This window comes from Monodon monoceros, unplaced genomic scaffold, assembly GCF_005190385.1.
Source record: "Monodon monoceros isolate NGI ecotype Baffin Bay Population unplaced genomic scaffold, NGI_Narwhal_1 Super_Scaffold_11, whole genome shotgun sequence".
NCBI lineage: Eukaryota > Metazoa > Chordata > Mammalia > Artiodactyla > Monodontidae > Monodon > Monodon monoceros.
In genome coordinates this window covers 45,623,307-45,646,398 of record NW_021703767.1, presented here as the reverse complement: position 1 = coordinate 45,646,398, position 23,092 = coordinate 45,623,307, and the positions used below count along the sequence as shown (strand labels likewise).

At 41.1% G+C, this 23,092-nt stretch overlaps 1 protein-coding gene across 7 annotated transcripts in view; it reads right to left on the bottom strand.

Annotated features, from left to right (window-relative positions):
• The window catches only part of CRYBG3 (crystallin beta-gamma domain containing 3), a 113,340-nt gene that overhangs the window by 76,826 nt on the left and 13,422 nt on the right, over positions 1–23,092 (bottom strand). For 6 of the 7 annotated variants that reach the window (XR_003792292.1, XM_029213946.1, XM_029213949.1 and 3 more), the window contains exons 2-3: positions 20,828–20,894; positions 5,546–5,979 (exon numbers count right to left, since the gene is read on the bottom strand). Coding sequence is in view for 6 of the 7 variants with exons in the window: in XM_029213946.1 (XP_029069779.1) it covers positions 5,546–5,979; positions 20,828–20,894 (501 nt within the window). In the remaining variant the exon portion in view is untranslated. The remainder of the gene's footprint in view (positions 1–5,545; positions 5,980–20,827; positions 20,895–23,092) is intronic. The other variant, XM_029213951.1, reaches the window with a different exon arrangement.

Here is a 23,092-nt window from a genome sequence, read left to right as displayed (position 1 = left end):
GCCTCTCCCGTTGCGGAGCACGGGCTCTGGACGCACAGGCTCAGCGGCCATGGCTCACGGGCCCAGCCTCTCTGTGGCATGTGGGATCTTCCCGGAGCGGGGCACGAACCCGTGTCCCCTGCATCGGCAGGCGGACTCTCAACCACTGCGCCACCAGGGAAGCCCCATTTTCATATTTTTAAGTGCCCTACATAAGATTTGGCAAATGATGTATGTTTAATAACTTTGTGTGAATTAATGAATGGCTAAGTAAAGCAATGATACTAAACGCTAAGTAATTTGTTTCTGTCTTAATCCTTATAGATGATACAAAAGTGTTTTCAATTCTGCTCTCTAGTTACATTTTAGGGTCCCAGCTACAAAAATGTATGGTAGAAAAACTTGATGTATGCTCTAACTCTTTCAGGTTAAACATATAATTAACAAAACATTATAGAACCCATATGAATAACTAAGAAATCCAGTTATCAGTATTCCAGTATCTAAAAATGAGGTATTTTCTCCCCAACTTTATTTTTTTAATTTTTTAATAAATTTATTTTTTTTTTGGCGTTGGGTCTTCATTGCTGTGCACGGGCTTTCTCTAGTTGCAGAGAGCAGGGGCTACTCTTTGTTGCTGTGTGTGGGCTTCTCACTGCGGTGGCTTCTCTTGTTGTGGAGCATGGGCTCTAGGCACGTGGGCTTCAGTAATTGTGGCTTGCGGGCTCTAGAGCACAGGCTCAGTAGTTGTAGCACTCGGGCTTAGTTGCTCCACAGCATGTGGGATCTTCCCGGACCAGGGCTCGAACCCGTGTCCCCTGCATTGGCAGGCTGATTCTTAACCACTGCTCCACCAGGGAAGCCCTCTCCCCAACTTTAAAGCAACACCATGAAGAATGCTAGGTTTGTCCACGTGATAAAACACAAAGTAAACCTCTGACATGTAAAATCTCAATTAACTGTGCCCCTTAACGTAGTTCTTGAATTTTAGCTGAAATCATTTATTTCAATCTATATAACTGCTGGCCTCTAAAATCCTACCACACCACTATTGTAAAAGTTTGTATTAGTTACATTCATTTTACTGTCTATTTTAAAACAGCTACAGGAGATGTATAGAGAAAAGCTTTGCCTTGGAGAAGTGATTTTAGCTACTACACAAATTTCAGGCTAGATCAAAGACAGCCTGTTAGATGAAACAAAGTTGGATAAGGGAACCTATCTAAGAAAACATACAAGAAGAAAAAATACATATAGGTAAATTAATGTTATTGGTAAAATCCTATATCAAAATGCATAAATTATTCAGAAAATACAAGAGCCTTTCAGAACAATACATGAAGATCCAGAAGTATGAACAGATGACAAGAAGTTTTATTGTTTGATTTTTCTTTCAAAGCTTTTAAATTTTATACTTAAAACCTACTTTCAAGGCTGCAAATTTTTTTTTCCCTAAAAGATCACCAAAATGTACATGATGTCCGAAGAAATAAGACTCGAGAGATAAGGATCAGAATTTTATTCTTCAAGTATAGTAAACTCGGGTTCTCTTACTACTAACTCCATCCTAACGAGATGTCAAGGCGTTTTATTCTACATCAATCCAATAATGCGACTTTTGCTCTAAAAGGACTTCTATTAAAATAAAGCACAGAGAAAAATCCACTCCAGAAAAAATTTCAGTTCACTGTAAGAATGCCTTTTGGTAGTTTTGGAGTCCTTTTTGGGGGGGTGGGGTGCGGATAATTGTTTTCCATTCCCATCTTGGGAGCTTTCTGGTTACTGTCAACTAGAATGATTAAACTAATTTATATGAACCAGTATAAATTTCTAATGAAATAATCTCCCTCAGCACCCTAGGTGGAAATGTTATACGCTTGTGACTAAAATATGTACCCTTTATACTAAACAACTATACTATCACGTTTAAAGCACTGAACATCAAAGTTTCAAGCTTAGCTTCATGTATTATAATTAGTCCTTTCAGGTACTGATGAGCTACACTCACACTTTGTAAAGGGTTAGTCATGCCAAGATAGTCTATTTTCTACAGCATTCTCTCACAGGTTGTAGTTGAGTCTTCATAACTGAATAGTATTAAGACCATAAAACTGTCCTTTAATTAAGATTTTCCCTAATACAGAAAATAGAAAGAAAATGGAAATGTCAAAAATACATAACTTTACAAATAAACTAAAGATGGAAAATTAAAAAGGTTTATTTTCACAAACTGAATAAAGAACATATTCATTTCATGTATTATGTAATTGTGCATGGGATCTGTAGCTTATCCAAAATAAGTAGAGGTATGTGATCCAAACAACACTAAGAAAAAAGTAAAATATCTAGAAATTTCAAATATTTAAGGGAATAGACATACATATTGAAAATCTGGAAAGGTTTTTATGCATTTCAGCCCAAACCTAACTACCTATCATGTGAAAGTTTATTAAGCCTCCAAGTACTACATATGGCTGTACTCTATCCTGGATAAACTTAATGCATCTGATACTACAAAGGTCAACCAAAGACATGTGTCATTCTTCAAAGAAAATTCTATAAAGGCAGCCTGAAAATAATAGCATTAGAGCAAAAGTATTCAGTATATCTAATTCACTTTTAGTAAGTATGATTAAGCTACATTTTTAGTGTTAAGATTTATTTCCTTTCAAATTACATAGTGAAGAATATCTTCAGGCTTCCCTGGTGGCACAGTGGTTAAGAATCCGCCTGCCAATGCAGGGGACATGGGTTTGATCCCTGGCCCAGGAGGATCCCACATGCCACGGAGCAACTAAGCCCGTGCACCACAACCACTGAGCCTGCGCTCTAGAGCCCATAAGCCACAACTACTAGAGTCCGTAAGCCACAACTACTGAAGCCCGCACACCTAGAGCCCATGCTCTGCAACAAAAAAAACCACCGCAATGAGAAGCCCCCACTCGCTGCAACTAGAGAAAGTCCATGCACAGCAATGAAGACCCAACACAGTCAAAATAAAAATAAATAAATAAATCTATTTTTTTTAAAAAATAATATCTTCTCTCTGGACCTCCCTGGTGGTGCAGTGGTTAAGAATCCGCCTGCCAATGCAGGGAACACGGGTTCGAGCCCTGGTCTGGGAAGATCCCATATACCGTGGAACAAATAAGCCCATGTGCCACAACTACTGAGCCTGTGCTCTACAGCCCGCATGCCACAACTACTGAGCCCACACACCTAGAGCCCATGCTCCGCAACAAGAGAAGCCACCACAATGAGAAGCCCGCGCACCGCAACGAAGAGTAGCCCCCGCTAGTTGCAACTAGAGAAAGCCCGCGCACAGCAACAAAGACCCAATGCAGTCAAAACAAAATAATAAAAATAAAAATAATTTTTAAAAAAGAATATCTTCTCTCACAATAGGGAAGGCTTTTAACTATTTTATGTAAAGAAAAGCTGCAAAACCAGACATTTACTTAAAAATCACAATAAAGTTTTGACAGAAGAGTTTCTCATGATGGATATGAATTTGCTGAAAATGTAAGAATTACAGAACTTTTTAAAGAATTTCAACCCAACAGTGAAGTAGCTTCCTACATAAATTACAAAAGAAGCATGAGTTAATGTATGGAAAGTAATCTAAAAAGTGTTAGCACAACAGGTTTACTTAAAGGCTTTATTGGTATTAAAAATGAAATTTGCATACTCAACGGTACATAAAAACAATTACAAAGCTGTTTATTATTTTTAATTAAGTGAAGATGAAATCATTTACAATGCTTTTTGATAAGGATTTTTTTCTAACACTTCAAATTATAGGTAATAACTTGTCTAAATTTTGACTTGTATACTTATATGATTATATTTGCATATACTATTTACATACAAATTTTGTATATAATTTTCTGATTTGCCAATTTAATGTATCATTGTTCACAGTTTTTATCATAGAGAGTTGGAAAACTGGAAGCAATCCTATCTACTGATCTTCTCTTTCCTGATACTTTCCATTGCTATCATGCTTAGAAAATTGTTTCTCACCAGAATAATTCACATTTAGCTGCTTTTAGTTTTGTATGTTTCTTAAACATTTTTATTCCACTTTAATTTTAATGTAAAAATGAGATGAGTATCTAGCTTTTATTTTTTTCTCCAAATTATTATCCCATTTCCCCAAGTCTTCCTTTTTACAAGAATACATAATGCCATCACATTCAAGGGCTCAAATCACAAAATACACGAGGGCCTATTTCTAGACTGTCTATTCTGTTCCATATAAATGTCTAGAAAATATTACACCAGTATTACATCATTTCTATTTACGTAGCTTTATCAGTACACTTTAACAACTGGTAGGGCAAGCCCCACCCCATCACTCTTGATGGACAAACCCAAATCCATCTGGGGTCTCAGTTCTCACAACTATAAGATGGGTCTGTGCCTACTCCTACTTCAAAAGCTTATTATGAGGAATTCACTGAAATCACACGCATGAGGACTCTTTGAAACTATAAAGAATCACATAGTCCTAAGTTGTCATCTATATCTGACTATAGTATTAACGAACTCTTCAAAGAACAAAAATAATTCTCAAGTAGAGTTTAAATTAAAATCAGTAAAACAGATCCATGGACTTCCCTGGTGGCAGAGTGGTTAAGAATCTGCCTGCCAATGCAGGGGACACGGGTTCGAGCCCTGGTCCAGGAAGATCCCACAGGCCGCAGAGAAACTAAGCCCATGCGCCACAACTACTGAGCTCTGTGCCACAACTGCTGAAGCCCATGCGCCTAGAGCCTGAGCACTGCAACAGAGAGTAGCCCCTGTGCGCCACTAGAGAAAGCCCACACAGCAACAAAGACCCAACGCAGCCAAAAATAAATAAATTAATAAATAAACTAAAAAAAAAAAACAACAGATCCTTATCAGTTACGAATGAATACTTTTATGTTACACAAAATGTCTAATGGACTCAACATTGTTACAAACATTTTCTGGATAGAAAATGTTCCTTCTAGCTCATTTGAGTCAAAGAAAAACAAGTTAGTGCCCAGTTGTAAATCAAAGAAAGAAAAAAGGGGTGGTGAAGTGCTCCTTAAATTTCTTCAAGATTTGTTTCTTGGAGCTGTGGGAAAGGTTCAAAAGGCTAATTCCATAAATAAAGTCAATTTAATTTCTTTTCTTAACCCCTTTAATTGGATTCCACAAAGAAAAGATATTGATGGAATGTGAACACAAACCGTAGGATTATTTTTGTTCCCAAAATGCAGATACTGAACACACTGCCTGTCCTACTACAGAAGAATTCAGACAACAGAAAACACTCCCATTTAAGGAAGTCTTAAATCAGAAATAAATCGTTTACTATGACAAAGTTAGCACCTAAAAGGTATTAGTACCACCCCCTAAAATAGCTCAAAGGGCCCTAGGTATGTGTATGGTACACAGAATCATATAATTTTTCACCTAGTAGCAGGGACATTACAGAATACTTTTTCTAATCCCCTTAATTAACAGTAGTAGAAATAAGGCTCAAAAGCTAGGTCCAAAGGCTCAGTTTTTTTAGATAAGTAGATTTTAAACTTACTTTCTTAGCAAATCACTGGTTTCCTGTTCACTGTCTTGTGTTGTATCCAAAGAAAAGGCATCTGAGAGTTCAGCTGAGTTGGATTCTTGTGCTTCTGCTGGAAGTGCCAGGGTTCCCAGGGAGCCACTGACAACAGCCCTCTCCCATTGGACCCCTTCATCAGGATGGTCACTGGGATTTCGTAAGTCTTTCTCAGTTTTGTCATGTTCATCTTTGAAAGAAGACTGCTTGGCTTCACCAAGAGATGATTTTCCTGAGATGTTGAATAAGTTACCAAGAAACTGAAAAAAGCTTTCTTTCGGCTGTTTATCGCTTTCTCCCATTTTGGCATCTGAAGTGGAACCGGAAAGGTCATTTGGCTTTTTGGAATCTTCCTGTGTTGGAAGAGTGATTAGCTTCTCAGCATGGTTCCTTTTGTCCTCACTTTGGGGAATCTTTGAAAACGAAATAGAGAATATTAAGCAACATCATTTAAAAAATGACATAGGCTAACTGATAACCTATTACATGACACACTCTGTGCCCGATGCCAGGGATACATCTGTGAGTAAGACAGATGGCTTCTGTTCCCTAGTAGTTTACAAGCTACTGAAGGGCACCGTCAGTGCAACTTTAACAAAGCTATATAGTAAATATCACAAAGGGGGAAGGACAGCCCACATGGGGACCCAGGAGTAACTAGTCCAGATTTGGTTGTGGAGAGAGCAGAGGAGGTAACTCAGGGGATGCTTCCTAAAGGAAGTGCCCTCTGAAGGAGACCTAAAAAGTGCCTATGTGATGCTTGTGCATCTCCCTCACTCTCTGTTCTCCGCTCCCTGCTTCTTCTCCCCATCTCTCAGCATCTAGAGAGGTGTCAGCTTCTAAGGAGTTTAAAAGGACTGGAGGTAAGAGTGTAAAATTAGAAGAGCAAAAAGTTAAGTATGGAGAGATAAGTAAAAGGACAGATCACGGCAGACCTCAGAGGTGTTTTAATTTAGCTTTCATTATTACAGAGCTAATGGACAGTATTTTCACACACTCGGTACATCAGACAACACCTAAATAGACTTCATCATTTCAGCACTGTGTTAACCTCTGAAGCTGCCACATGGTGGAAAACTGTTCCTCAGGAAGATGAGGAAAGACAGCAACGTGATGTATCAATTTAGAGGAAAAGCCCGCTACAAACTCTTCAAGGTAAAACACAAAGCCCTGATATGTGCACTAATGCAAACGGTGGGCAGCACCGGGAATTCTTGCAGACGATAAACACTTTCAGGGGTGCATCTTACCTGCTCATAATTAACCTACTAGTGAAGCAAGCTCCCATTCACGCGTACTCTGTGTGAGGAGACGGAGCTGCTCCATCCGAGCGCGTGCTGGCATTCCAGGGCACACTCCTCCCTAAAGCTGCGTTAGCTTCAGGCCAAGGGACCAGCTCAGCCTGCCTTCCCAACACGCTCACTCACCTACTTGTGAAAGGAATGCGGTCTGATAGTATGTGTCAGATGTCACACTCACTAGTCCTTATAAAAGGAAAGCTCAAGTGTGAGTCAGAAAAATATCAGGACACCAAGGTGAGACCACCTTAGGCCACTGCAGGTTCACAGGAAAACGTTTTGTACGAAGCTGATCTTCAAGAAGCCAAGAACATCATAAGTATAATGTCATTTGTTCACCTCCCTTCCCTGTTTTAATCCAAATTCAAAACAGTTTAAAGGAGTGTTCCACTAACCACTAATAATATTTGGCATATGGAGGGTTGAGAAAATGATTAGAACCCATTAGCCCAGGAAATTAATTTCAAGCGAACAATATTTTTTGTTTGTTCCCACCTTAGAAGTCAGGGATATTTCTGAGTAAACACACAGCATAGCATTTTTCTGTGTGTTATGTCCTTAATATAACTTGTGAGTCTCTACGTTTAGAGTAGCACCAGCCTTCCAGAGGCACTCAAAGTCTCGCCTTTTACTGGTTTCAACGGCATCTCAATCCCACGCGCCTCCACTTCATCCACCCAGCCTCCTGCTCTTTATGGGGTCCGCCCTATAAATTAACTGCGCCCTCTCCTCGCGTTGACAGCATAGATGGCCTCTCGGTACAGCAGCAGGAAATATGCTAGTTGACATTTTGAAAGTGATCGTGTGTATGAAAGACATATATTTTTTGCCTTTAACTACTCCATTTAATTTGCTGTAATGGCCACCCACAATATTTCTTCCTGCTTCAAAATGAACCAAGACTGCAGCACGAAGAGAACAGTGATTTGTTTCCTGCAACGAGTATCATCACTCCTCCTGGGAGGCTACCCGAGGAACGGGAACTACAGGCTGCTCACTAAAATAACACAAATATTCCTGAAATGCTTTAGAGAGTCACAAAGGAGTTCTATAAAATTGGGGCAATGGTTTTTGAAAAAGGAAAACTTAGAGAACACGGAAATTACATTTTTTGACATCCATAAAATCTCAAGACAAATAATTTGTCAAAAATACTATTTCTCTCACTGCCTCAATTATTTTTACTTGATGATTCCTTTCAAAATATAATGGACTGCTGTCTCAACAAGGAAAATACATTTTGCTAAACTAGTGAAAGCCTTCCCATTTAACGTTTTGAGAGTGATATATATAAAATTTTAAAAAATCACTTGTTTCTCTTTCCCCTCAATTATCACTTCTTTGCTATTCCAGAATCCCTGTATCTTAAGAGCATTTTAATGTCTCAGTTGCTTAATTTTTGCCTACTAATCTTGTGAGAAATTTGTATCAGTAATTAAAATACCTTCAACAACACCACCAAAAAACTATTTAAATTTAGAGACAAAAGTTAGCACGAAAGAGCACTGCTATTCAAAGTTAACACAACAAACCCAGTATTTATATAACTACATCTTAAAATTTCATATAAAATAGCTGCTCTTTGCCCTCAGCCTAGACAACAATGAAGTTCAGCCTGCCACAAGCTAGGGCCAATGTCACCTGCCAATAGTACTGTCTGCCACTTTTCCAACGAGTACTAGAATGAAAGCACTCAGGATTCAAGCAAACGTTAACAAAACATCGGTTCCAGTTGCCCTCAAAGATGTTGGTATTCCGAATATAACATATAAAGGCTACTAATGAAGGCATATGTATCTTGGGAATTTAATTTTTTTCCCTTCATACTCAATATGTTGTAACGTAGTGTCCTTAGGTCCAAATTCATCCCTCTATCTAACTATTCTCTTTGCTATGTGCCCAATACAGGGAAACACAGGAAAGCATTAAGTACAATGATTAATAAGACTCAGCTGTGGCTTCAAGGAACTTACAGTCTAGCAAGATACTCATCATTATATCACTGTGTGGGGCATGGGAGAGATATGTACACAATGGAAGACAAAATTAATTTGGCTGGGGATGGGGAGAATCCCTTACACAGAGGTGATGTTTGAGCTTGCTCCTGAAGGGTGAGAAGAGCATTCAACACATAAGGTAGCGCCTGGGTCGAGCACACAGAAGTGTGAAGTACGTTTATTACGGCAGGGCTGTGGGTGAAGAAGACTGGGGCACAGAGGATAGAGAATGAATTCGATAAGATGACCAATTAGAAGTGGAGGGTGAGAGATAACAAAGTCACAGGTGATTAAGTTTTCTAAATTGGGAAACTAAGTAGTTAAGACAAAAATGGATATGGGAAATAGAAGGAAAGGTGAGATTAGAGCCTTTGTGGGGTTTGGGGGAGGTGAGGCAACAAACTAGATGTCAAACGTGCAGAATCTGTGGTCCCCTGGTGAAGCAGTCAGAGCACGGTTAAGAACACAATTTGGCGATACACAGTGTGTTCAGGGGAAAGGGGGACCAACAAAAGAGCCTTGGGGAAAAAAGATTAAAAGGCAGGCACAAAGAAGAAAAAAAATCAGTGAAAGAGATGGGGAAGGCCAAAACCAGAAGAGTCATCCCACCAGAATGCTGGTCTCCAAAGGCAAACGACGAAGGATATTTCTGAAAGCAAAGGGGAGCAAATGCCAAACGCCACTGTAAGGTCAAGAAAGATGAGGACTTTCCTCCTCACTGTTCTTCCAAAACATGAGGCCCAGGCTTCCCTGGTGGCGCAGTGGTTGAGAGTCCGCCTGCCAATGCAGGGGACACGGGTTCGTGTCCCGGTCCGGGAGGATCCCACATGCCGCGGAGCGGCTGGGCCCATGAGCCATGGCCGCTGAGCCTGCGTGTCCAGAGCCTGTGCTCCACAACGGGAGAGGCCACAACAGTGAGAGGCCCGCGTACAGCAAAAAAAAAAAAAAACAACCAAGAAACCAAAAAAACATGAGGCCCACTCATCCCTCGGGAATTGTGCATTCACCCTTCTCTCTGCCTAGAATGTTCTCCCCCACAGAGCTATATGACTCACACCCGCTCACCACCTTCAAACCTTTATTAACTGTCATCTCCATTTGAAGTTTCCCCAGTCACTCTATCTAAAATAGTAAACTCCTCCACTCTGAAACGGCCTATATTCCTTCTCTGCCTTTTCTCCTTTGTACTTGTATCAAATACACACATCTCACACACACACACACATATTATTTAATATGTTTCTTCCTCTAGAAAGTAAAAGCCTTATTTTTCTCCTTTGTACTTGTTAGTATCAAATACACACATCTCACACACACACATATTATTTAATATGTTTCTTCCTCTAGAAAGTAAAAGCCACAAGTGCAGGGTTTTTTGTCTGTTTTAGTCATTACTGTTGTCTCCAGCACCTTGAAACGTGCCTGACAATAAGGGGTACTTAAATCCTTGTTGCACTAATAAACGAAGGAATGAAGACCATAGAGAAGCCCTAGGAATGCAGGAGAAATAGTCATAACAGCTCAGGAATTTGTGAGTACAGCCCCAAACGCAAGGTGTTAAACAGTGAACACAGAGCAAAGAAATAGGAACACTCGGTAAATAATTCAATAGAAGGCAACACTTTTGAGAGATTTTTTTTTTTAACTAGAGAAAAGGTAAAAAGGTGACAGTTTAAGGTCCAAGACAGCAGAAATGACTTTTTGTTCCTGTTTTGTGGCTCAGCTCTACACCTGGGGGGAAGGGAGTAACTGCTGTACAACAGAAGGATGACGGATATGAGGAAGAAAAGCAGAAGGTGATGAGATGAAGAGACCAGTACAGTCTCTAATACTTCTAATAAAGGGGAAGCACGAGCTTTGGAGCTGAGTAGGGGCACTTCCTCTTCCAGCTACAGTGATAAGGAAGTGGCTAAAGCCTGAGCAATTCTGTAAGGGGGAGAAGACTATGAGCAAGGTCCAACGAGTGGCTCTGACCTCAGTAAAGCGAGAGGAGAGATGCTCAGCTGAAGAAGGGACACAGAGGTGGAGCTGGGATCTGAGCTCCCAAAATAGAGAAGACTTGGAAGAGCATTTGAGGGAATGCAGCAATAGGCTGAGACCAGGTGTTCCAAGGAACAGTCGGGGTCAATGCAAATGTTAAGGTATTCATTCTTATATAAATGATGAACAGCGAGATACTACACTATGTGCGTTGATCCAACAGTGAAAAAAAATATACCAAGAGCCCTGCTTTCACAGAGCCTACATTCTAGGGATGTGAGAACTTATGTTCAGGTCTAATTGGCATTAGTTTGTCACCTCCTTCATCAGCCTGTAACAGGTGGCTGGTGCTGTCCCAACATGGTGACTGGCACAGGGAACAAGGTCAAGAAGGCCAAGGGGTAGAGAGTGTCACCAAACGAAGAGTCTGTTGATGAGAAATAGTGAAGAGCCAGATGGCCCTTCCTTTAGTGTCTCAAGCACCTGGCTTGGTCATCTGCCCACCTCAGGCTCTGCCTTCACTGTACACAGCAGGGATAATCCTTACAACACCCTGACCTGTGTTAGCGTCCTCAACTCCGACGACCTCCCACTTCTGCTGGACCTCACTGTTCGGCAACCCCTGACCCTTGTCTTTACCCATAATCACCCAGCCTGTGAATCTCAATCTCAGGCATTCCCAAGTGTTCACACCCTGTCATCTTTCCAGCTCTCTTAGCCCACTGTCCCAGGTGCACCCACCACACAATGTCCTCCTGCCTCATCACAGCTTCTGGCCTCTCTCACTCTGTCCCTTTCAGCTCTCACAAATTTTCATATCTTTTCTATCCAGCCATCAAATATGGCTAACACCCTCAGAGGCTCTTTTGCTTGTTCTCTGGTCATCCCCACCCGGAAAGATTCCAGTTTTATCTTTTCCTCATAAGTGAATGCATCTTGCTTTAAAAATCCACAGGGATATGCACAACTATGCAGATGTAGGCTGCCAATAATTCACGATTTACAGCCTCTGCTGGAAATCAGTCTGCGACAGTCCCCGTTTTCCACAGCAGCTATTTCAAACCTTTGCCACGCCCCCTCCACCATCCCATCCGTCACCCAGCAGAGGCACCTACCTTCTACTTCATGGAGATGCTCTCCTATGGTCCTGCCTCCACCCCTCCTCTACCTGCCTCACAGCACATCTGTCCCACTTCCTTCACTCACCCTCAGCATAAAGGGATGAAGGACTCCTCCTCTAAGGATCCACCAGGGCACCACTTCAGAATGCCTGATATCTCCTAAGGAACCCCACTTCCTCGTCTGCCCCTTCTGCGAGCCCACCATTCAAAAGTCTAATTCCAGGGACAGACTTCTCCTCTGCCTTCACTACCAACCTCCTTAAAAGGAGTCACCAACCCTCACCATCTTCTTTCCCTTTCCTCCCAATGACTCCTTGAGCCCCTGCAATTTAGCTTCTGCCCCAGTTGTGCTCTGACCACGATCTCTCAGAGACACTGTCCTACTTGCTAATTCAATGTACTTTCTTTCTGCCCTGGTCTCATACGATGCGTCTACAGGAGGTGAGACTAAATCTGATCCTGAAAACCAGTCTTCCTTGGCTTCCATGACATCACCCTGAGGTTTCCCTTCTTCCTCTCTCTCCATCTCCTTCAAGTTCACATACTTCTAGCCATTCCCTACATATCATGTTTCTCCAACTTCCAGCCCGGGGCTACTTTACCTTCATGATTTTCTTATGAGGTCTCATTTCTCACAGATTAATCACATGATTGCCAGATCTGTATTCTCCACTCAGACTGCATATCCAATGATCAACCCAACATCCATACCCACCTGGATGCTGCACTGGCACCTCCAACTCAGTACATCCCAAACTGAACTTAACCATGCTGTGTCTCCATTCTTCCATTTTCTGTACACTTTAACATTCCCACTTGTTAAAAAGTCAGATGAAACATCAGGACACCATGACCTCTCTCCTAGAACACTGCCAGCAGCAATGAATGTCTTGTTTCCTTGCTTCCATTCCTAAAGTTTCCCAGTCTGCTCTCCAGACAAAAGCCACAGCAATCTTTTAGATTTCAAATCTAATCATCCTTAAAGGCCTCCATCGGCTGTGCACCCTTGTCAGGATAAAATCCAAACTCCCTAGCATGGCATTTAAGGTCTTGGTGTATCTAGCCCCTCTTTGATTCCATCTCTTGTCACTCGCAATGCTCACAGTGCCTAATGTCACCACATGCGGTCTCAGGCATTCATGGGAGCCTATTTTCTCCCCCCTCCCCTATTGCTTCCTCTTTCTCTTACTACAGGCATGTCTTTGCACAAAGCTATTACCACTGCTGAGACCATTTATCCCTTGCCCTCTTTGCCTGGGAAATTCCTACTACAACTCAAAAATTTTTCAGAATGGAAACTGCCTACATATATGCGTGCGTGCGTGCGTGTTCTTCCAATAAACAACTCTAACATCCTATTTTTCCTTGTCACCACAAGGTTAGGGCAAACAACTTCATGCTTGCTTCATGAGTAGGACTATTACCTAGATTACTTACAGTTACCAAAATCTGGCATTCATAAACTAAACCCAGCTGCTTACTAGACAATTCTAGCTAGTTTTCTCCTAAGATATCTGGCCACAACATATTACTTGGCAGAATCATTCCCTGATGCCAAGATTGGGTAACTGGTGGTGCCTTTCGGCAGGACAGGGAATACAGGAACAGAAGGAAATTAGGATAAAATACACTGAATTCGACTTTGAGTAAGTCAAATCTCGTACTCAGTGACCTTCACAGGAAAGGTCCATCAAAGAATTGGCTCTGTCACCCCGAAGCTCAGGAAAACACATTGGGCTGGAGGGACAGATGTGATTTTTGTCATTGGCTAAGATGTAGGTAAAATCAAATCAACCAGGGCAGGTGTGTAAGGTGAGAAGAGAAAAGAACAAGATGACATAGCGTAGGGGGAAAGCCATTCCTTCTTGTTATGGTATAAACACTTCTCCAACGAAAACACTGGGCCAGAATAATAAATGTTTTTAATTCTGTGAGAGCCTTTTGGAGCTCTCAAATCAGTATCTGGCACCTGTGGAGGCAAATTTACTCACAAAAAATCTAGAGTATGTACATGACCCTTCACCCCCAGTTTCCATTTTCATAAGGTACGCCACCACACCACAAAGTAGGACTATTCCAGGTCTATGAGAGGTTGGAGCCGCTGCAAATCAAACCAGATACCATGCAATACATTCAACATCCAAGAACTCTGAGATATCAAGGCCCCAGAGCAGCACCAGCCATATCAACAGGCTTAAGCCCTGGCAGCCCCTTTGGTCATGTGAATGGTGCAGTAACATGCAGTGCAATCTCCACTTCAGGCACCCTGACAGCACCCAGTCTTTATAGAAGCAATCAAGGGTGAGAGTTTTTGAGTTCTAGCTATAGTTCAATGTGCATACATACGTTCGTGCATGTCTTCTTTTCAAATGTTACAGAGAATCAATGTTTCTAATAGCTGATTTCCATACAATTCACCCAGAAAAAGTCAGCACCATTCTTAAGCAAAGAATTAGATTCTAAGTTGTCGTCAGACTGCATATGGTAAGAAGACAGCTCTTTTCCTCAGTACCTAAGTTGTGTTGGGTATCGTGCAGGGCAGCACACGTTATCTCAGTTAATTCTAAAACACTTCTATAAAATAAGGATTGGGGCTTCTCTGGTGGCGCAAGTGGTTGAGAGTCCGCCTGCCGATGCAGGGGACAAGGGTTCGTGCCCCAGTCCAGGAGGGTCCCACATGCCGTGGAGCGGCTGGGCCCGTGAGCCATGGCCGCTGAGCCTGCGCGTCCGGAGCCTGTGCTCCGCAACGGGAGAGGCCACAACAGTGAGAGGCCCGCGTACCGCAAAAAAAAAAAAATAAATAAGGTTTGACACCTCCCACTACAGAGCAGCAAACCAAAGTTCAGAGAGGTTGAGTAAATTTTCCAAGGTTAGAAAGCTACCACATGGAGACCTGGGATTTAAGCCCAGATATGTCTGATTCCAAAGACTGTGTTCTTTCCATCACTGCACATGTAATTTTAAAACTGTTCCAAGGAGGTGCCATAGCTGGCAGAGGAAGGGAACAGTGGCTGACTCTGAGGCTCCAGGCTGCTCATTCCCATCATCAACAGGGGAGCGCTGCTTGAATCTGTTTATATATGGGGTTCCAAGTCCAACTATAGTTGAAATTTTTAAAAAGAGAGTTCCCGTGTTTGAAAAAGAAAAATTTTTTAACCTTGATTTTAAATTGATGTCATATTGCTATTTGTATCACTGAGAAAAAAAGGACAGCAAGCATGCATTAAGGCTATAATTTATTTTTAAAAATCAGTTCAGTAATTCAATTTCTCCTAACCATGCAAACATTTAATATATTTAAATTTGACTACCATTTCACCTCTGGCCAAAAAAGAGTTGAAAAAGACCAATAAGGAAAGAAGAGTTACACGAATCAAAATATAAACAAATGCATAATTTAATATATTCATCTTACTAAACAGTACTGTACCCTCAATATAGGCATTGATATAAAGAACAATTTGTGGCTATTTTTATTCAGTGAGATACTCTTGAGCTACAATTCTTCCATTTTTACATATCAGTGAACAGTGGCAACAATAAAAACAAGCGTGGTTCTTTTTAGTAAACTATTTATGATATTAAAAATAAGGGTTATGAATTATTAACAACTAACAGTAATAGGCACTAGATTGATACTCCTCGGTTGTCCCTAGAAACATCATAGGCATATAGCAACCAGACATCTCTTAAAAGATACCAGAACCTTAACCAAAGTTGTATGATCAGTTATGAGCAACAATTCTAAAATGGGGCAAGAGTTAAACTTTACATAAAGCAGATGCCAAGCTACTGAGACCAGGCCTAATAATCATCAAGTTATTTAGGCCTGGTTTGGAAAATCTATAACCTATGGTTCAGATTTAATTCATTTTACTTAGCTCATGACTCATTCTGAAAACAGACTTACTGCCACAGCTCTTTTAATTTTTAATAGGATTTCTTTTTGGTAAATTAAGTTTATAAGTATACCTTACAAATTAAGTTCACAAATGGGAAGCACTATGGTACAGAACTGCATCTGAATTCTCCCGCCTCCTCTCAATAATATGAGTTTGTCAAGTGACAATCTCTCTGAGATTCATTTTCCTCAACTATTAAGAGATAAATATCCTGGACTTGCCTGGTGGCACAGTGGTTAAGAATCCGCCTGCCAATGCAGGGGACTCAGCCTCGAGCCCTGGTCCGGGAAGATCCCACACGTCTTGGAGCAACTAAGCCCGTGTGCCGCAACTACTGAGCCTGTGCTCTAGAGCCCGCGAGCCACAACTACTGAGCCCGCGAGCCACAACTACTGAAGCCCGTGTGCCACAACTACCGAAGCCCATGCGCCTAGAGCCTGTGCTCTGCAACAAGAGAAGCCACCACAATGAGAAGCCCACGCACCGCAACAAAGAGTAGCCCCTGCTCTCAGCAGCTAGAGAAAGCCCGTGTGCAGCAGCAAAGACCCAATGCAGCCAAAAATTAAATAAATGAATAAATAAATTTATAGAAAGAAAAAGAGATACAAATTCTGATTAACACTGGGGATAAACGACACACACTGATTTCTTCTCTTGTACAAAACACTCTAAAATGACAGTACAGGGTTTTTTTTTTAAGTTATAAATACAAGGAGAGGAAGAGAGTAGATATTAGCAGATAAGAGATTTCAGAAAAAGTTTAGAAGGCAAAAGCAGATGAAGGCATGGTAACTGACCAGAAGACGCTTCCACCCAAGTGACTGCAACAGGGAACTTTGATCATAAGGGGGAAACAATCTACAGACAGATTGTCAGCAGACCACCTGGAAAAGCTCAGGATTTGAAGATACTAGGTACTACTTAGGGCAATATGAGACATGGGATTAACAGTAGAGTTTGACTGAAAATCTCCAAATGGAGTACTTGGCCCCCAGGGCTCTTCCTCCATCCCAAGCAGTTAAACGATCCTCCCTACCTCCCAACACCTCTATCTCCCAAACAAATTTATATAGAGAGAACATCGCTGAAAATATTGAGACTTTTGGGCAGATTGAATTTGTGGAAATGTAGAAATGTCTGGAACTCTGACAATCAAGTCTAGAGCTCAAGAGGGATGTCAGGTAGAGATCTGAGAGCCAAAAGATGAAGTAGTAAGATTGGAAGATACTGCTTTGAAAGACTGATGTTGAGGAGGGTTGAGGACTTTGAGAAACATCTACATGAAAAGTAATTTAGCCAGAAGAGAATCAGTGAAGGAAACAGAAGGGAATGGCCAGAGGCAGGAACTGAAACAAGAATGTACAATATCGTAAGTGCAAATATAAAAAAGAGACTTTCTGGAAAGGAGACAAGACTTGGAAAATCAAGTGTCTCAACTGGTTAAATAAGAACTAAGAAAAGGCCACTGATGGTTAGCAAGAGGTCAGGGTTTCATGGAATGACTCTCACTCATTTAACAACTATGACAATGTATGGCAGGCACAGTACTGGTTTTCCCATGTCTAAGGGAACCAGGAGGGAGACCGGAGTCAGATTAGAAAGCATTAAGAACTAAACAGTGATTATGACAAACTTTCATAAGAAATCTTTGAGTTAAAGGCAGCAAGTAAAATGAAATGATAGCCTGAAAGGAATCCAGACCCCTGAAAGGAAAAAAGTATATTTTTAAAAATTTTATATATTTAGAGAGAAATAGAGGAAGCCAGTGAAGATGGAGAGATGGATGCAGTGCAAGGCGAAGTCCAAAAGAAGGTGGGAAATTAGAGACCAGTACCACTAGCAGGGGGATTTAGGGAGTTTAGCCTTGAAGGCAGGAAGGGATGAACAGTCCCCTGAAACAGGCAGAAGGGAGCAGGGCATTATAACATGCCTTCCCTCTCTTTTAAATAACAGTAGACATGAGCACAGCAGGAATCTAAGGCTGCAAGACAAGAATCTACATTCCCTATAGAGAAACAGACATAGAATATGGACTAAATATCTGGAACTTTGCCAGTTAGATACAAAACTGATTAATATAGAAGAAATATATATTTCAGTGGAACGGTAGATGCACATGTGAGAAACAGATTCCGATGTTATCAAAACAGCAAAATTTGTATAGCGTATAAGTGACATTTTAAGAACTAAGAATCTAATTATGTCCAAAGATAATATAAAGCTTCTACAGTCTCTAGCTGTTTGAAAAATATACTTAATTTTTTGTAGCTTAAATTTATAACAAAACAATCTTCAATATCTTGATTTGGTATCTCAAGGTCAAATACAAAAAGCAATGCACTAAAAACATTCATTATACATAAATCTGTTACATTTTACACTAGAGAGGAAAAATGGTACACAGTTTTCCTTATCATGGAAGGCATTATCATAAAATTCAGGTTAAGAAGATGGAAGCACGGCAAGAAATGTCACATTACAGTGGAGTGCTATGTTTCAGGAAACCATTCGTTACAAAGAAAGCAAACGCGTGTTTTATACCAATTGCTAAATAAAAAATTTTAAATGAGACTATTTAAAATAATAAGATCATAGATATTGTTGCTAACCTTTCTTTCCCCCTAGGTATGCATCTGACTATTGATATGATCAAAACATGTACTTTTTTCTTTCCTTTTTTTAATTGAAGCAACAGGGATTTACTGTACAGCACAGAGAATTATACCCAATAGCTGGTCATAACTTATAATGGAATATAATCTGCAAAATGTAAGTATTTTTGATGCCTGGCAGCAGCAAGTCCCAGGACAACTGGGTCTGTGTAGCGAGGTTGAGGAAATCCTACCAATAATTTCCAGAAAGTAAAAAAAAAAAAAAAATACAGTTACATGGTCCAAAATGCTTACACTACCCCAGTGAGAGTGCCACGGTGCCCTTTCTATCATGGGCTAACAAAACTGCCCATGTATAAGTAATCCTATAGGTCTCGTTTAAACCATAAGAGAAACAGTTTCACAACATGAGCCCTGTTTACTTGGGGGCCCAAATCCCAAACTGAAATTATCCTGGGCACTCAAACCAAGATACTAAGAATGGATAGAAAAGATCATAATCATGGAGGCCCAGCCACTATATCTGCCACCACATAGACACTGAAGCCACAAAGATGTAACTTTCTAGAGCAGAACTCTGCAGGTGAAAAAGCAGGACTACTGGAAATTAAAGTCTGAGGGCCAAGTTTGAAGACTGTTTCTTTCAGTGAGATTAATAGCTGAAGTGTTACATATCAGTTCCAGGCTAAGTAGACAAACAAGTAGAGACCAAGAGAGGAGAAGAGAGCAGGGAAAACATGAAGGTTCTCTGAAGCTCAAGGGTGGGTGCAGAGGCAATGAGGGATTAAGAGAGAGAATGACAGGAGCTGGCAGCCAAAGCAACTGTGAAGTCTGAGATCTCAGAAGTAACATACATACTTCCTGTGAAGCAACTCAAGAGCAAGGTTGCACCTATAGAATTCAAGCAAAAATCTTGAAGTAAGGCATCTCAGGACATGTGAAAACTGAGCAAGAGGGAGAAAGCTACAGAGCCCATGCAGTGGTGAACCAGCAAGCTGGCTAACGACTAGCTGAAACAGAATAGGTAGGAGGTGTTATCAAACCTGGGAGCAGGATTTAGTAGCCAAATTCACAAAGGAAGAAGAAAGGGAAGAGGAGCAAGGTGATCCTGATTTTTTTCTTTCTATAAAGTTAAAAAAAAAAAATCAGGGCTTCCCTGGTGGCGCAGTGGTTGAGAGTCCACGTGCCGATGCAGGGGACATGGGTTCGTGCCCCGGTCCGGGAAGATCCCACATGCCGCGGAGCGGCTGGGCCCGTGAGCCATGGCCGCTGAGCCTGCGCGTCCGGAGCCTGTGCTCCGCAACGGGAGAGGCCACAGCAGTGAGAGGCCCGCGTACGGCAAAAAAACAATACAAAACAAACAAACAAAAAATCAGATTCTGATTTTTTTTTCTTTCAAAAAAATATTTATATTGCTAACTATGATGGAGAAGGAGGGAATAAAGAAGGAACACAGCTTTATCTTTACCATATTTAAGGTCTTTGGATCTCATATAATGTTTAAGAGTCCCCATATGAGTAAGGAAGAATTAAGATGACTTTCTGGTCCTTCCACTGACCAAGCTAATGTACCCAGAAATCCCTGGAAAGCACAAGCTTTCTCCTTGACTGACTGTCACAAATCGTTTAAAAAGAAAGTAATTGGGACCAAACTCAATGAATGGGAGACAGCTACCAAAACTTGATCACATACCTGGCCTCACATCCCCAAACAACACAAACATCCAATTTCTATAAAATCACTTATGACTAAAAAGAAATGTTATAAGGTTTAGTGGTTTTCCAGGATTTTTAACCACACTTTTCAGTAACTATTTGCATAGAAGTGTACCTTATACTCTTTTCATGCTTGTCCTGTAGATGCAGGGAAAGCCAGTTCATATATGAGCTGACAAACATATCTTCACATACTAATGACATGTACGAACATGTCTTTAACTTCTACGCCCTCAAAAGCACTCTTAGTTGTCAGAAGCATTTGAGAAAACACAACATAAATCAAAGAAGTTCCTAGAGAAAAGAGACTGTGGAGGTCAGATGATACAATTTACAGATTAGAAAACCAAGGCACAAAGAAGTTAAATGCCTCAGCTGAAGGCCTCACAGTTGGTTAGTGGCTAGGCTGGGGTGAGAGCACCACTGCCTCAAGTCTCTCCTCACTCCTCTCCCGCTACCCACACCCCAAGATGCAAACGTCCAGTAGAGCTGGGCTGGAGTTCCACATAAAGTGATAAGACTTTACGCTCTTTTTGAAACGTAAAATGAGATGACAGAATCTAAAAGAATAAGAAACAGCAGAAACTAAGAAACATATTTGCTTGATATAAAATAATATTAATTTAAAACTATACCTTTACTGCTTCTGACGAAAGTACCTTTTCCTTTTTCTGACTTGTGCTCATGGGCTCATTTTCAACACTGAAAAATAAAAACCACAGTTTCTTTTGAAATTAAAAGAGAATTACTAAAATCATACAGTTTCTGGGTTTAATGAAAAAACTGAAAGGTCCTTTATATTGCAATACTCAAGATTCATATACAAAGTGTTATACTAAAAAGATGTTGATAGGAGTCTCTACACTTGAAACACACATTTGAAAATGCTCATCCAGGGTCCAGATTTTTTTTTTTTTTTTTTTTTTTTTTTTTTTTTTTTTGCTGTACGTGGGCCTCTCACTGTTGTGGCCTCTCCCGTTGCGGAGCACAGGCTCCGGATGCGCAGGCTCAGCGGCCACGGCTCACGGGCCCAGCCGCTCCGCAGCATGTGGGATCTTCCCGGACCAGGGCACGAACCCGTGTCCCCTGCATCGGCAGGAGGACTCTCAACCACTGCGCCACCAGGGAAGCCCCAGGCTCCAGACATTTTTGTGAGTCCATTCTGCACTATATTTTCTTATGCTGACAACCAGCATCACACTAATGATGCACCTGAACAAAGGGAAACCAGTGTACAACTATCATAATCTTGGAAAGTGTTACCATTCTTTGATTTTATCTATATTAAGGTTCTCCACAGTCTAATCTTTTTTTAATGCCTATGCTGAGTGTTATTTGGAATATATTTCTACTCAGCAAATTTTTATAAATGTATAGGGTCATCTAGCGAATTCTGGGGATACTCAAAATAGATGCAGGTTTATCTAACCCCAAATGTGTCCCAGATGGCCCCTTAAAATTCTGATTTTCCAGATAGTCACTTCTAATTGTCCTGTCTGGAATACCTTCACAGATGTCACAATAACCTATTTTGCCTATTAGGCACACATACATTTTAGAGCTAAGTGTTTATGTCTCTATGTTTACATATTATTTTCTTTTCATACTTTGATAATCCTAGACAAATTGAGTAGCTCCACTCTAAAGGTTATCATGACACTCTACCATGTGCTGGGGATTGTGCTAGGCCTTGAGGATTTAAGGAGTAGGTCAGGGTCTTTGTAAAAGGTCTAGTAGGGGAGACTGATACACAAACAAACAAATAATACAACTTGATACAAGTTACAACTGCTGACTAAAAGAAGTGCCATGGAGCACAGAGGAAACAAGAGGCAGTGATTCTCCCTGCTTAGTCAAGTGCCCACAGAGGAGGTACAAAGGCAGGAGGTGATAGAGAATGCGGCATTTCGGGGAAACCGTGTTCTGTTTGTTTGCTCTTAATATAAGACTGGAGCCCAGGGGACTTCCCTGGTGGCGCAGTGGTTAAGAATCCGCCTGCCAATGCAGGGGACACGGGTTCGAGCCCTGGTCCGGGAAGTCCCACATGCCGCGGAGCAACTAAGCCCGCGTGCCACAACTATTGAAGCCCGCGCGCCTAGAGCCCGTGCTCCACAACAAGAGAAGCCACCGCAATGAGAAGCCCATGCACCACAACGAAGTAGCCTCCGCTCGCCGCAACTAGAGAAAGCCCGCGCAGCAACGAAGACCCAAGGCGGCCAAAAATAATTATAAAAAAAAAAGACTGGAGCACAGGATCTTGTGACAGGCAGAGGTAATCCTGCTAAAGATGAGAATGAGACCAGAGGACCAGTTACAGAATGTGAGAAGCACCGGGAAGCCTTCAGGCAGGAGAATGACTGGGTGGGGGAAAACATATGGAACTGTGGTGACTGGCAGGGGGGGAGGGAATGGAAAGGAGGAGGGGTCGATAGCTCACATCAGGATGCAAAGAGGCCACATTTGTGCTACTTAGATTTTCTATCCGTACAATCCAGTGCACTTGAGCAGACTACCCAGGCAACAAATGATAATGATAAAAAACCCAAAAAACAGAAGGAACAAATAAAAAGATCATGAACACCTGGAAAATATAATGGATTAAAATTTCATTTAGTCTCAGACTCTATGCAGGAATACAAGGACCAACAAGAAACAGCCATTGCCTTAAGCCTTTTAAATGCCAATAGGAAAAAGCAAGCATGTAAATAAATCTGTGAGCTATGTGTTTAACACATGGAAATTCCATAGGAAAAAACAGGAAAAGTAGAAAAAATAATGTACAACACAGAATTGTAACCTATATACATGTACATGTCTATAAAATAAGAATGTTTCAGATGGTTAATATTTTAAATGTGAGTGGGTTCTTATCTCTTTTTTCCTATTTTACTAGGTTTATC